The sequence below is a fragment of the Mirounga leonina genome, unplaced genomic scaffold (genome assembly GCF_011800145.1).
Source record: "Mirounga leonina isolate KUSES-001 unplaced genomic scaffold, KU_Mleo_1.0 Mir_165, whole genome shotgun sequence".
NCBI classification, from domain to species: Eukaryota; Metazoa; Chordata; class Mammalia; order Carnivora; family Phocidae; genus Mirounga; species Mirounga leonina.
In genome coordinates this window covers 45,808,926-45,822,868 of record NW_023270415.1, presented here as the reverse complement: position 1 = coordinate 45,822,868, position 13,943 = coordinate 45,808,926, and the positions used below count along the sequence as shown (strand labels likewise).

The 13,943-nt window shown below is 37.7% G+C and overlaps 1 protein-coding gene across 2 annotated transcripts in view; it reads right to left on the bottom strand.

Annotated features, from left to right (window-relative positions):
* The window catches only part of VPS13B (vacuolar protein sorting 13 homolog B), a 767,339-nt gene that overhangs the window by 275,496 nt on the left and 477,900 nt on the right, over nucleotides 1-13,943 (bottom strand). For both annotated transcript variants that reach the window (XM_035011614.1, XM_035011613.1), the window contains one exon: nucleotides 11,049-11,252. In XM_035011614.1, the coding sequence (XP_034867505.1) occupies nucleotides 11,049-11,252 (204 nt within the window). The remainder of the gene's footprint in view (nucleotides 1-11,048; nucleotides 11,253-13,943) is intronic.

Here is a 13,943-nt window from a genome sequence, read left to right as displayed (position 1 = left end):
TATACTCATGAAAATATATGTTTAGGAAGGCTCTGGTCATTTTTCCTGCGCTCCGCAAATTATGCTAAGGTTCTTCTGCCCATCTTCCATACATTTTGGAATGACGCTGTAGGAAGTATTAAAGCAGTTTAAGAACCCCATTTCAGAAAAAATTGCATATTATGAAAGACTATACATAAATAGGAACAATGGTACTAAGGTTTCCAAAATATTCAACTAAAAAGAATAAAAAGTGCTAGATGGTCTGTGTGTGCATCGAACGGTTTTTATTCAACATGAGACTTTCTTGGTATGGCTTTACAGCTGAGCTTCAGATAGAAGATACCTGACCAGAAGATAAACTTAAGTCTTGTTCTGGTAACCCTCTTGCAGTGGTTATTCCTCAAAATAAAAAAACAGTAATATTCACAGCCATTTATTGTAAACAATCTACTAATTGGAAAACTGTTACAATTTTTTTTCAGATTTTTAAAAAATTTTATTTTATTATGTTGTATTAGACACCATACATTACATCATTAGTTTTTGATGTAGTGTTCCATGATTCATTGTTTGTTCATAACACCCAGTGCTCCATGCAGAATATGCCCTCTTTAATACCCATCACCAGGCTAACCTATCCCCCCACCCCCCTCCCCTCTAGAACCCTCAGTTTGTTTCTGAGTCCATAGTCTCCCATGGTTCGTCTCCCCCTCCGATTTCCCTCCCCTTCATTTTTCCCTTCCTACCATCTTCTTCTTCTTCTTTTTTTTTTTTTTAACATATAGTATATTATTTGTTTCAGAGGTACAGGTCTGTGATTCATCAGTCTTACACAATTCACAGCGCTCACCATAGCACATACCCTCCCCAATGTCTATCACCCAGCCACCCCATCCCTTCCACCCCCCACCACTCCAGCAACCCTCAGTTTGTTTCCTGAGATTAAGAATTCCTCATATCAGTGAGATCATATGATATACAATGGAATATTATGCAGCCATTAAAAAACACGAAATCTTGCCATTTGCAACGAGGTGGATGGAACTAGGGGGTATTATGCTAGGTGAAATAAACTTATTATTAACTGTACTTATTTGCAGAGATTTCCTCTTATTTTTAGATAGAGGATTCTTATTTATTTATTTAATTTTAAAGTTTATTTATTTAAGCAATCTCTATACCCAACGTGGGGCTCAAACTCACATCCCCAAGATCAAGAGTCACACACTCTTTCCAACTAAGCCAGCCAGCTGCCTAGATAGAAGGTTCTTGAGGGTAATATGAATTCTTTATAATTTAAAAATAAAATATATAATTATGAGTTTAAACCTATTTTGGTGTTTTGAGTTTTTTCCCAAAAGGGACACTATCCAGTGATCTAATGGAATTAAAATAAAATCCAAACTCCCTTTGACCTATAAAGCCATTCATAATTTATTCCCTTCCCTACCCTAAACTTTACTTATTCTTCTTTTCCTCTCAGCCAGGCATGATCCTTAAGTGTGCAAAACTGATTTCTACTCAAAGGTCCCTGCTCTGTCAGAACACTCTTGACACAAGCATTCCAGGGGTATTTGCATGGGTAACTCATTCTTGTCATTAGGTATTAGACTAGGCCTAATGTAAAGAAATTTCCCAGGGACGCTTATCCCATTATACTGCCATATTACTCACATAGCATTTATCACTGTGTGAAATTTTGAGAACATGGACTGAGTTTCCACTATTGTGCCAGGCCCCTCTGTAGGTGCTGGAAATATAATGGTAAAGATGGATGTGTGCAGCTCAGTTTAGCAGAAAAAATAACTAAAAATAATCATAAGGTAGGATAAGTAAGATGATAAGGAAAAAACATGCCTGTGTGGAAACCTCCAGTAGGGGACCTAATTAACTTTTAAAGACATATAAAGTATCAGTGAATAATGCTACAAGAACTACAACCTGAAATGAGGATAATTTAAAGGTACATTTAAATAAAATGCTAGTAAAATTTATTTGGGCAAAATTAAATAATGTTAAAATATTCTCATTCTCTAAACAAAACAAAGCAAGAAGAAATAAACAAAAATTACCCCACCCAAACAAACTAACAAACCCAAAACTATGGCTAATATATTTGTGATGGAGTTCACAAGTATTACATTCATTTCAGTCTCTAAAAGAAGGTCTTATGGGTATAGCCGTATTGAAATATCAACTTAATTCAATTTTACAGAGATGTTCAATTGTTAACAGCTCTGGTTATAGTTTCCAGTTGTTTATATCTATAGTCTGGAACTCTTGCATCTAACTCTACTTGATAGCTCTTTTTTCAAGGAAAAACTTCAAAATAAAACTTCATGGAGGAGGGAGAAGTCAGGTGACTGCTGTGTTTCTCAAAGAAAAGGACATCACAAATTGAGTATATCAATGGGAATCTACCAAGGGAAAAATGGACAGGGGATTTATGTTATTTTATTTCATTTTTAAAGCTTTAATAACATGTATCAATGTACCAAGCGCAGTACTCAAAGAATAATACTGCATAATATATAAAAGTTATATGTTGTACATATACTTTTAAGTAAATGTTGATATATATTTGTTTGGATCCTTCTCTTAAAATGTTGAAGGAGGGAAACCAGGCTATTCAGGGTTTTGGACCAATCAGGGCATTATTATCTATATTTACATGTATATATATATATATGTATGTATGTGTTTATATATATAACAATTATGATGTTAGGGGCTGTAAGAACTACGAATTAATTGACATTATAGGGGTTTTTAAAATTTTATGCTATACTATTGTGATGACTATATTCAATTTAAATATTTTCTGATTTTTTGAGTACCTACTGCCTGTCAGTAACTATGCTAAGACACAAAGAGGACGACTGGCCAAGCCATTTTATCTCTACGCCACCCCCCCTTCAGCTTGCCAAGGACACCCTTAGCTGATATGTAAGGAAGAAAAACCACGGCCTTCTCCCCTCCACACACGTTCAAGCACTAATCACCATGCAAAAGGGCAACAGGCACTAGGTGTGTAACCTGCAGGGGGCAGACATCAGTACAGGTCATTTTAGTTCTCAGTACTTCATTTCCTCAGCTTATAAAATAAGCCCAGACATAGTAAAAATGGTTGATAAGAGAAAAAGAAACAAAAGTGATTACCTAACAATGAACTTTCGCCTAAGTATAAGCTTAGGGTCAGAAGGCCGAGTATAAGAAAAGTAGTTGAATGAGAGAAAGTAAATCAGGGTTCTATACTTAGCTCTACTATTTTTTTTTTTTTAAGATTTTTTTTTTTTTTTTTATTTGAGACAGAGAGAACGAGAGAGAGCACATGAGAGGGGGGAGGGTCAGAGGGAGAAGCAGGTTCCTTGCTGAGCAGGGAACCCGATGCGGGACTCGATCCAGGGACTCCAGGATCATGACCTGAGCTGAAGGCAGTCGCTTAACCAACTGAGCCACGCAGGCGCCCCCTTAGCTCTACTTTTATGTGACATTGCACAAGGCAAGGAACCTCCTCAAACCTAGTTTCTTACAGTGGTTTTGTTCTGTAACAACTTGCTAAGGACGGTCCAGAGTTTAGAGAGAAAACTGCATGAGATTTGGAGGCATGAGGGAACTAAATACTGGCCAATATTCTCTCAAAGGCAGGCTTTGTAAAACAGTGAAATTCCGACTCAGCGGTGCAGGCAGGTTCCAGCTTGTCTTTCCTCTTCTCGGGTTCTGTGACCAGCTCTTTTTCCTGACCACTGGCCCTGCTGACTATGCAGGCTCACCCCTTCGACAGAGGCAACAGCCTCCCATGGACTTCTCTCCCAGCCTCCAGTGGTCCCTCCAGTGGCTGGGCATGCCTGTGACATGTCTCTGATCCACAGTCCCCTTTAGATCCTTACTTCACAGCTTCTTCCACAATTGAGCAAAGCCTTATTCCTAAAATAAATCCCTTATGCTCTAATACTTACAGTGGTTCTGCTGCCCTGACTGAATCCTAATGTATTCTCTCAATGGAAAAATTGAGGTTTTAGAAGGAAAAGATCCACAAATTTTAAAACGTGATCATTTTTATGCTTAACTTCCCTACTCCCTTCTCCCCCAACATACACACAGAAACACATTTTGATTAAAGACAAAAGCTGAGTAATGTACGCAGGAGGAATGAATGAAAACTATTATAAAGGCTGTTATTTAAAATTGGTCAAGGGGAGGGAGCAAATTATTCTTCACTGAATAGCTTTTTGTATCTTTTGATTTCACCTGTAATGCCTATTGAAAAACAAAAATATAATCATATTAAGGTTCTGCTTATATTTCTATCAAGATTAATCGGCACTACTAGGCTACATCAGATCTAAAATCTCTTGTCTTCATTTGAATCAGTACCTCTCAGAAACATTCAGTCACTTGATCTACTAGTTCTACTTAATTACTTAATCATTCAATCTTTCCTTAATTCACTCAACTCTTTATTAAGTACCTGTTATGTGCCAAGCATAATATTATGTACTGGATATTCAGAAGTGGGTAGAACATGCCACATTTTCATACTCCTAGCCTTTGAATCTACTGCTTTTTTAGTTCAAAATGCCCCCTCACCTCTCCTGCCGCTCAGATTCCGTGGAAACAAATTCAGAAGTTATATACTCTGTGAGACCTTCCCTGAAACCCACCCACAGAGGTAATCATTCATTTCTTTCTTTAAATTTTCTACTTTGTACCTATATCAATTTTAGATTTATTGTGTTATGTGTCTGTCATATCTATTAGCCTGAGATGTCCTATGTACATGGAATGTGTTTATCCTGATTTTGATGTGGCTCTTCCATAATCCTAAACATCCTATATTTATGTCTACCATAGTACTTTACTCTCTGCACTCTAAAAGTGTGTAATTACTAATTTTTTGATTGGACACTGATCTCTGTAAGGGACAGGAACATATGAGAAATTATTTCATTTTGTTTCTCTAGTGTAAAAGACATTCTATGGCATATAATTGATGTTCAAAAGTCTTAATTTGCGACAAGCATGCCAAAGCCATTCAAGGGGGGAATGAAGGGTCTGGGTACTGAGACAAATGGTGCTGGGACAACTGTATATTCACATGCAAAAGAAGGAAGTTGGACTTTTACCTCATACCATATATAAAAACTCCTCAAAATGGAGCAACAATCTAGCTAGGAGAGCTAAACCCATAAAACTCAGAATAAAGCATAGACACAAGTCACCAAAAAGAAAATACCTAGGAATAAACTTAACCAAGGAGGTTAAAGATCTGTACTCTGAAAACTATCAAACATCGATTAAAGAAACTGAAGAAGATACAAACAAATGAAAAGATAGTCCAGGCTCATGGATTGGAAATATTAATATTATTAAAATGTCCATACTACCCAAAGCAATCTACAGATTCAAGGCAATCCCTATCAAAGTACCAACAGCATTTTTCACAGAACTAGAACGAATAATAATAAAATTTGTATGGAACCACAAAAGACCCTCAGTAATCAAAGCAATCTTGAGAAAAATGAACAAAGCTGGAGGGATCACAATTCCAGATTTCAGGATATACTACAAAGCTGTAGTAATCAAAACAGTATGGTGCCAGCACAAAACAGACACATAAATCAAAGGAGCAGAATAGAGAGCCCAGAAATAAACTGATGCTTATATGGTCGATTAATCTATGAAAAAGGAGACAAGAATATACAATGGTGTAAAAGGTAGTCTCTTCAATAAATGGTGCAGGGAAAACTGAACAACAAAAGAATGACACTGGACTACCTTCTTTTATCATACACAAAAATAAACTCAAAATGGATTAAAGACCTAAATGTGAGGCCTAAAACCATAAAATCCTAGAAGAGAATACAGGCAATAATATCTCTAATATTGGCCATAGAAGCATTTTTCTAGATATGTCTCCTTAGGCAAGGGAAACAAAAGCAAAATTAAACTACTGGGACTGCTGAGGCAGCTGGGTGGCTCAGTCAGTTAAGCGTCTGACTCCTGATTTTGGCTCAGGTCAAGATCTCAGGGTTGTGAGATTGAGCCCTACACTGGGCTCTATGCTCAGCATGGAGTCTGCTTGAGATTCTCTCTCTCCCTCTGCCCCTCCCCTCAACTTGCCCATGTGCATGCACAGTCTCTCTCTCTCTCAAATAAATAATTAAATAAAAATTTTAAAAACAACAAAAAACTATTAGGACTACATAAACAAAAAGCTTTTGCACAGTGAAAGAAACCATCAACAAAACAAAAAGGCAACCTACTGAATGGGAGAAGATATGTGCAAATAATATATCTAACAAGGAATTAATATCCAAAATATATAAAGAACTTATACAAGTCAACTCCAAAAAAACCCCCCAAAACCCAAAACCCAAAAAATCCAATTAAAAAATGGGCAGAGGACCTGAAGACACTTTTCCAAAGAATACATACAGATGGCCAATAGACTCATGAAAAGATGCTCAACATCAGGGAAATGCAAATCAAAACTACGATGAGATATCACATCACACCTGTCAGAATGGTTAAAATAAAAAGCACAAGGAATAACAAGTATTGGTAAGGATGTAGAGAAAAAGGAACCCTTGTACACTGTTGGTGGGAATGTAAATTGGTACAGCCACTGTGGAAAACAGTATGGAGGTGCCTCAAAAAATTAGAAATAGGAATACCATATGATCCAATAATTCCACTAATGGAATTGAAAATGAAAACATTAATTTGAAAAGATATATGAACCTCTATATTTACTGCAGCATTATTTACAATAGGCAAGATATGGATACAACCTAAATGTTTACTGATAGATAAGTGAACAAGATGTGGTATGTGTCTATTACACACACACACACACACACACACAGAGGAATATTATGCGGCCATAAAAAGGATGAGATCTTGCCGTTTGTGACAACGGATGAACCTAGAGGGTATTATGCTAAGTGAAATAAATCAGACTAAGAAAGACAGATATCATGATTTCACTCACTTGTGGAATCTACAAAACAAAACAAACAAACAAACAAAAAGCAGAATCAGGCCTATAAATACAGAAAACCAACTGATGGTTGCCAGGGGAAAGGGGGTGATGTGGATAGACAAAATGGGTGAAGGGGAGTGGGAGGTACAGATACATTTCATTCAGTTCTAAGTCATGGGAATCAAAGGCATAGCACAGGTAATGTAGGCAATGATACTGTAACAGTACTGTGTGGTGACAGATGGTAGCTACATTTGTGGTGAGCACAGCGTAACATACAGAAAAGCTGAACCACTATGTTGTACATCTGAAGCTAGTACTATATTGTGTGTCAACTATCCGCAAACGAAAAAAAATTTAAAAACACAGGCATAAATCTTCATGACGTTGGATCTAGCAATGGATTCTCAGATCAATTATAAAAACTTATGCAAAGATTGTTATCAAGAAATGAAAAGATCATTTATAAATTATATCAGATAAGGGTATAGCGTTTAGAATAAATAAAGAACTCCTACAAATCATCAACAAAAAAATAACTCAATTTAAAAATTGGCAAAAGGCTTGAGTAAACACTCTTCTAAAGAAGATATAAAAATGGCCAAAAATCACATGAAGGGCTCAACATCATTAATCATTATGGAAACACAAATCAAAACCACACCCAATAGGATGGTTACAGTTAAAAAAAAAAAAGGAAAATAAGTGTTGGTGAGAATGTGGTGAGATTGGAACCCTTGAGCATTGCTGGTGGGAATGTAAAATGGTTCAGCCGCTATGGAAAATAGTTTGGCAGCTCCTCAAAAGTTAAATATAGAATTACCATATGACCATGAAATTCTACTCTTAGATATATATCTCTAATACCTGAAAACAGGTACTGAAACAGGTACTTGTACACAAATGTCCACAGCAATATTATTCATAATAGCTAAAAAGTAGAAACAGCCCAAATATCCACCAAAAGATGAATGGATAAACAAACTGTGGTATTTACATACAGTGGAATATTATCCAACAGTAACTAAGAATGAGGTATTGACACATGGTACAATGTGGAAAAACCTCCAAAACATTGTGTTAAGTGAATGAGCCAGACACTAAAGGTCACATATTGTATGATTCCTTTTATATGAAATATCTAGAATAGATAAATCCACAGAAACAGAAAGCAGATTGGCATTTGCCAGGGGCCATGGGGAGTGAGAAGGATGTAGAAGAAAGTGCTTACTGGGTAAGGAATTTTACTTTAGGGTGTAGAAAATGTTTTAGAATGAGACAGAGGTGGTGGTTATAGATAGGGGTGGTTATACAATATTGTGAATGTACAAAATACCAATGAATTGTCCACTTTAAATGGTTAATTTTGTGTAATGTGAATTTCATCTCAGTTATTAAAACACACAGAAACACAAACTGTTTATTTAAAGATTTTTTAAATATATTTATTTGACAGAGAGAGAGACAGGAAAGAGGGAACACAAGCAGGGGGAGTGGGAGAGGAAGAAGCAAGCACCCCCCGAGCAGAGAGCCCGACATGGGGCCCGATCCCAGGACCCCGGGACCATGACCCGAGCCGAAGGCAGATGCTCAATGACTGAGCCACCCAGGTGCCCCAAACTGTTTATTTAAATGAATTAAGGAATAAATAGGAGAGATACAGCTGAGTTAAGGCTAGATGCTCATAAAGTTTCCTAGGAAAATAAGGCCCATTTTCTTTGTTGATAGAATTTGTGGTTTTTAAGATGACCTATAAGGGCGCCTGGGTGGCTTAGTCGGTTAAGTGTCTGCCTTTGGCTCAGGTCATGATCCCAGGGTCCTGGGATGGAGCCCCGCAGTGGGCTCTCTGCTCAGTGAGGAATCTGCTTCTGCCTCTCCCTCTCCTTCTGTGCATGTGCACACACACTCTCTCTCTCTCACATAAATAAATAAAATCTTAAAAAAAAATGACCTATAAATTATGTAAGCTGGAACTTCCTGAACCTGAAAACTGAATGAAGTAGAGGAAAGATGGAACCTGACCCTGACTCCTACCATGTGATGTTTACAGATCAGGACTGGTGTAGTGCATGTAAGGTGTGCACCATATCCTCTACGTAGGACCAGCTGCTGGAAGTATGGCCTGCATCCCTCTCCTGAAATGCACCTTGGTCAGCAGTGGGAAATTTTTCACCCAAATTTGCACCCCTATTCAGGAGCACATTCAATCACTTATCAATGAAAAGCTGTAACAATACTTTTTTTTTTTTTAATTTGAGAGAGAGAGTGCGAGTGGAGGGGGAGAGGGCGAGGGGGAACCTCCAGCGGACTCCCTGCTGAGCACGGAGCCGGACGCAGGGCTCAATCCCACCACCTCAAGTCAGAATCTGAGCTGAAAACAAGAGTTGGATGCTTAATTGACTGAGTCACCCCAGCACCGCTGTATAATACATTTCACACTGTAAAAGTGCTTTGTGCTAGGGATAAATCAATGGACTGGATGGTAAAGATTTGTCCTCAGAACCAAGACAAAGTATATAGATAATGTTAAGAGCACACCCAAAGGGTATTAACCTGCTTCTCATGGAGGCTCAGGGGAAGACTTCCTGGAAAACGTGAGGCTTCCTGAAGCTTGATGAATGATGGGAGTTAGGCAAGTGAAGGGGGGGTGGGGGTGGTGTTGGTGGTTTAAGAGAGGTCCAGGCAGATATCACATATCAAGGCCTAATAGCAAGTGACAAACCTTATTTTCAGGAAGCTGAAAGAAGCTCGTTATGAATAGAGCCACAAGGAAATTAGAAAAGAATGTGGGTACCTGAAGAAGAAGCTTATATAGAGTACAGACTACTATTTGGCATTTGGTTTTAGGCACATTATTTATCTTGGTTAGGCCTCAGTTTCCTCATGTATAATTAGCTCATAGCATTACTGCAAGAATTAATTTAAATAAGTTAGGTAACGTGATAAGTATTATATAATCTATTATTAAAACTGCTGCTATTATTAATGCCAAGACATAGATAAATATAGTTTTGGTGGTAAAATGGCAGAACCTCAAAGCAATCAGCATTGCAAAAGGCATACAAAAAAGTCTACATACAAGTAATGTTTTAAAGAAATTCAATCAAATAAACCACCATGGTGTGTTATAAGCAACAGATGTCAGTAAATCTTACAAGCAAAAATTTTTTTAAAAAGGAAGAAAAATGAGAAAATAGTTAACACTTTTTAAAATCATAAAGACCTCTAGGTAAAAAAGACCTTTAGAGTAAAAATACTCTAAAAGTATTTTTAATGCCTAGTAGCTTCGTTCTAGCAAACAATTGCACCTAACTCTGATGAGAAACCACGAGCAGCCTGGGTGAGATGGCAGTGGCTCTCTACAAATCTTATCGATCACATTCAGGACTAATTCCTTTAAAAGTGTTCTCTGCAAACATAGGGGCTTTAAGTTAAAGTGGACTAAAAAAATAAAGGCAACCCAGAGCTTTTATTACTTTTCTCCTCTTATCATAATAAACAGAGAGACTTTAAAAAAAAAAAACAAAAAACCTGGGCGCCTGGGTGGCTCAGTTGGCTAAGCGACTGCCTTCAGCTCAGGTCATGATCCTGGAATCCCGGGATCGAGTCCCGCATCGGGCTCCCTGCTTGGCAGGGAGCCTGCTTCTCCCTCTAACCCTCCCCCCTCTCATGTGCTCTCTGTCTCTCTCATTCTCTCTGTCTCAAATAAATAAATAAAAAATCTTTAAAAAACAAAACAAAACAAAAAAACAAAAACCTGACCTTGAATACAATGGATTTCAAGGTAAAATGTGAATGTATCCTTAGTCTGAAGTAGAACCTTTCATCAAACAGCAAGTTTGAAAATAATGCTGACACAATCTTAAATTTGTAATAATTACAGTGTAACAGTTGGTAGGACCAGCAGGTTTCCAAGGAAAATCATTAGTTACAATTATAAAATATATTTTATGTTGGTCATGAAATGCAGAAGAGGTACCCTGACACTTAGGTTGGGCATGCTGAAGGGCTGTATGCCCAACTGTTCTTCTGGCAATGAAATATTAGAATAAGTGTAGAACGTTTCTCAACAATTTCCTACCTGCTGGCCATATTCCACTCAAGGGCTGGGTTTTGAGAATTTCTTTCACTTTCTGTTAGCACCCCTCCTGTGCCACTTTCCTTCTCCGGTTTTAGTTGATCCCACTGTGCAGTACCAATATTGATGGACTGCAGGTCTATTTGGTACTGTCTATCTTCAATTTCTGATCCAGGGTCTCGAAGAATTCCCAAGTTCAAAGCTCTCCTGTAACAATGAAAAAATGTAAGCAGATACAATATTCTGTTTATTTTGTTCACTAACATAGTATCACCATTTTTTTTTCCCTTTGGATTACTGATGGAGTCACTGGGTTAGTCAAATCTCTAAGGCAGGTATTAGGAAATAACCATAAAGGATGATTTGAAAATGTACCCCAAACTTACCATGTACAGTAATCTACCCTACATTGATTTTTTACATTGTTCCCAGCACTGTACTGTTTTTCTAAGTATTTTCACATACATGATTTCAGTCTTTGAGATGCTGTGGAGGCTCTATTTTTATCTCCATTTTTACTAAAGAGAAAATAATTCAGAGAGGTTAAAAGACTTAGGCAAAGGTACTGAGGGAGTTTGTGACAAAACCACAACTTAGGCCCAGGCTTTCTGACTCAAAACCCAGTCTTCTTTCCAGTGCTAATCAACTACCTTCTTCAGGCCTTTCAGTCTTGTGAGGAAAGAGGATAGAGCTTTGTCAATCTATTGCACTTCCCCACCTCTTACCCTTGGTTCTTTATATAACCCAGTTGTCACGTAGACTGAACTGTTGAGAAGACTACACTGATTACTGATGGAGATACACAGTGAGGATTACTGGCCCATACAGAGTTGAAACTCTGATCTTACTGGACCTAGTGCTAAGCAAGTAAACAAAATCATCAGTAGCATAAAGCTAAATTAGAGGAAGTAAACTGTTAAATTTTTTGTGAGGGTTTTAGAATGAAAATAGCAAAGCAATATGGTAGGAAGAAAAGAACTGGGTTCAGGGTTCAGAGGCCAGATAAACCTATTTGTGTGAGTTTGGGAACGTTTTAGTTTTGTTGGTTCACAAATGCTTTAAAGTGAGTCATCAAAAGGAAAATAATATTAGGCCCCTATGAAACTTTCAATGAACACAAAAATTTAAATAATGTAGAGACTAAAAATAACTTTACTAGTACAAATGTTAAAAAAATCTACAACTGCAGCTAAAAAATACAATTAAATTAATTACAACTGAACACTAATGAAATTAATTGGTGGGGGTGGGGTGGGGAGAAGGAAACATGGGTCCTGATCTGAAATCTACAGAAAGACGGTAAGAGTCTGATTAAGGCTATGCTGTGTCTAAGTAAGTAGTGTGGGTCAGACCATGCCCGGAGGCTGGTCAAATACCGATGGAAGGTGGGTAACTGCTGCAACTCAAGATGGCAGGTGTCTGGGCCAGCTGCTGGGGAATGGAGACAGCAGGCAAGGTAAGGGTTGAGACTAATGAATTCAAGTGTAGAGAAGGAGTAGGGAAAGAACTGGAACTGAATGAGCAGGCAGCTCAGGTAGGGTGCTATCAGAGGGAATTATAATAGGGAACAGGGAAACAAACAGGCATTGATCTAGAAACCACAGCAGGAGCCAGAGAAAGAAATGGATGAATTGTCATCCCTAAAGTAAAAGCTCAACCTGTTTTGTTTTGTTTTGTTTTGTTTCCCCTTCTCTTTTCTAACTTAGAAGAATTGCAATCTAGGAATGGGCATGCAAAGAAAAATAGCCTAAAATTTTACTTGAACCAAATAATTACATTAGAAATACAGCCCATAAAATGGGACATGAACCTTTTCAATTTGTCCTAATGAAGGCAAAAAAAAAAAAAAAAAAAAAGGAACTCATGAGGGTGATGGGAGCGAGTAACATTTAGAATATTCCCATTTTGGTAGAATGCTCTCCTTTCACTTGAATATTGGTATAATTCTGCTTAAAGGCCCACCTCAGACTTCACTTTCTATGAAGACTTTTCTGACCAACCTTTCCCCAAACTCCTCTCTCCCAAATCTGTGCTCCTGGGGTTTCGCTATACTAAAAGTACAATAACATCACAATGACTTAATATACCAATTTACCATACATTTCTTGAAGTCAGGAACTAACTCTCCTATCAAGCTATCAGTAAATGCTGTTTCAACAACACGAATTTTGACAAATCTCAAGTGGAGAACCTCTATGTCCACAGCAGTAAGAAAACAGTTTTTAAACAACAAACTTTTGAAAACAGTTTTTAAACAACAAACTTTTGATTCGGATGCACAGAAATTCAGACATACAGCAAATATCTTGGGCAGTTAGTGGTCTAGCCTATTCCTTAGATTATTTATCCCCATATAAAAGTTACATTTCCTTATTTTAAACTAGCCAATGTTTTCTACATTTTAAATAAATTCCTTAAACATATTTTTAAGGTGAACTAAAATACTTTAAGAATCCTTGAAGAAAAAGTATGTTATGAAATACAGTCAGTGCCATAATAAAAGACAAAGTAACAGCCCAGCATTAACATTAGTCTACTTCCCTTGGCACATGGATGCTGTATAATCACAAGATTACAACCACAAAACACTTAATTTCATCAGAGTTTTTCATGTAGGCTTGAAATATTCCATATTTTTTTTTCTTGGTCTTAAATTGAGCTCTATTTCTCCTGTCTACCCCGGGAGGACATGACTTCCCACAGGTTCTTCTCCCCTATGCAAATGGTTTGTATCATGAGCAACAGCCAGATACTTCTAAGCATGCTAATTTTAAAATTCCAAACTTTTGGGGCGCCTGAGTGGCTCAACTGGTTAAGCGTCTGCCTTCGGCTCAGGTCACGATCCCGGGGTCCTGGGATCGAGCCCCACATCAGGCTCCCTGCTCAGCGGGGAGCCTG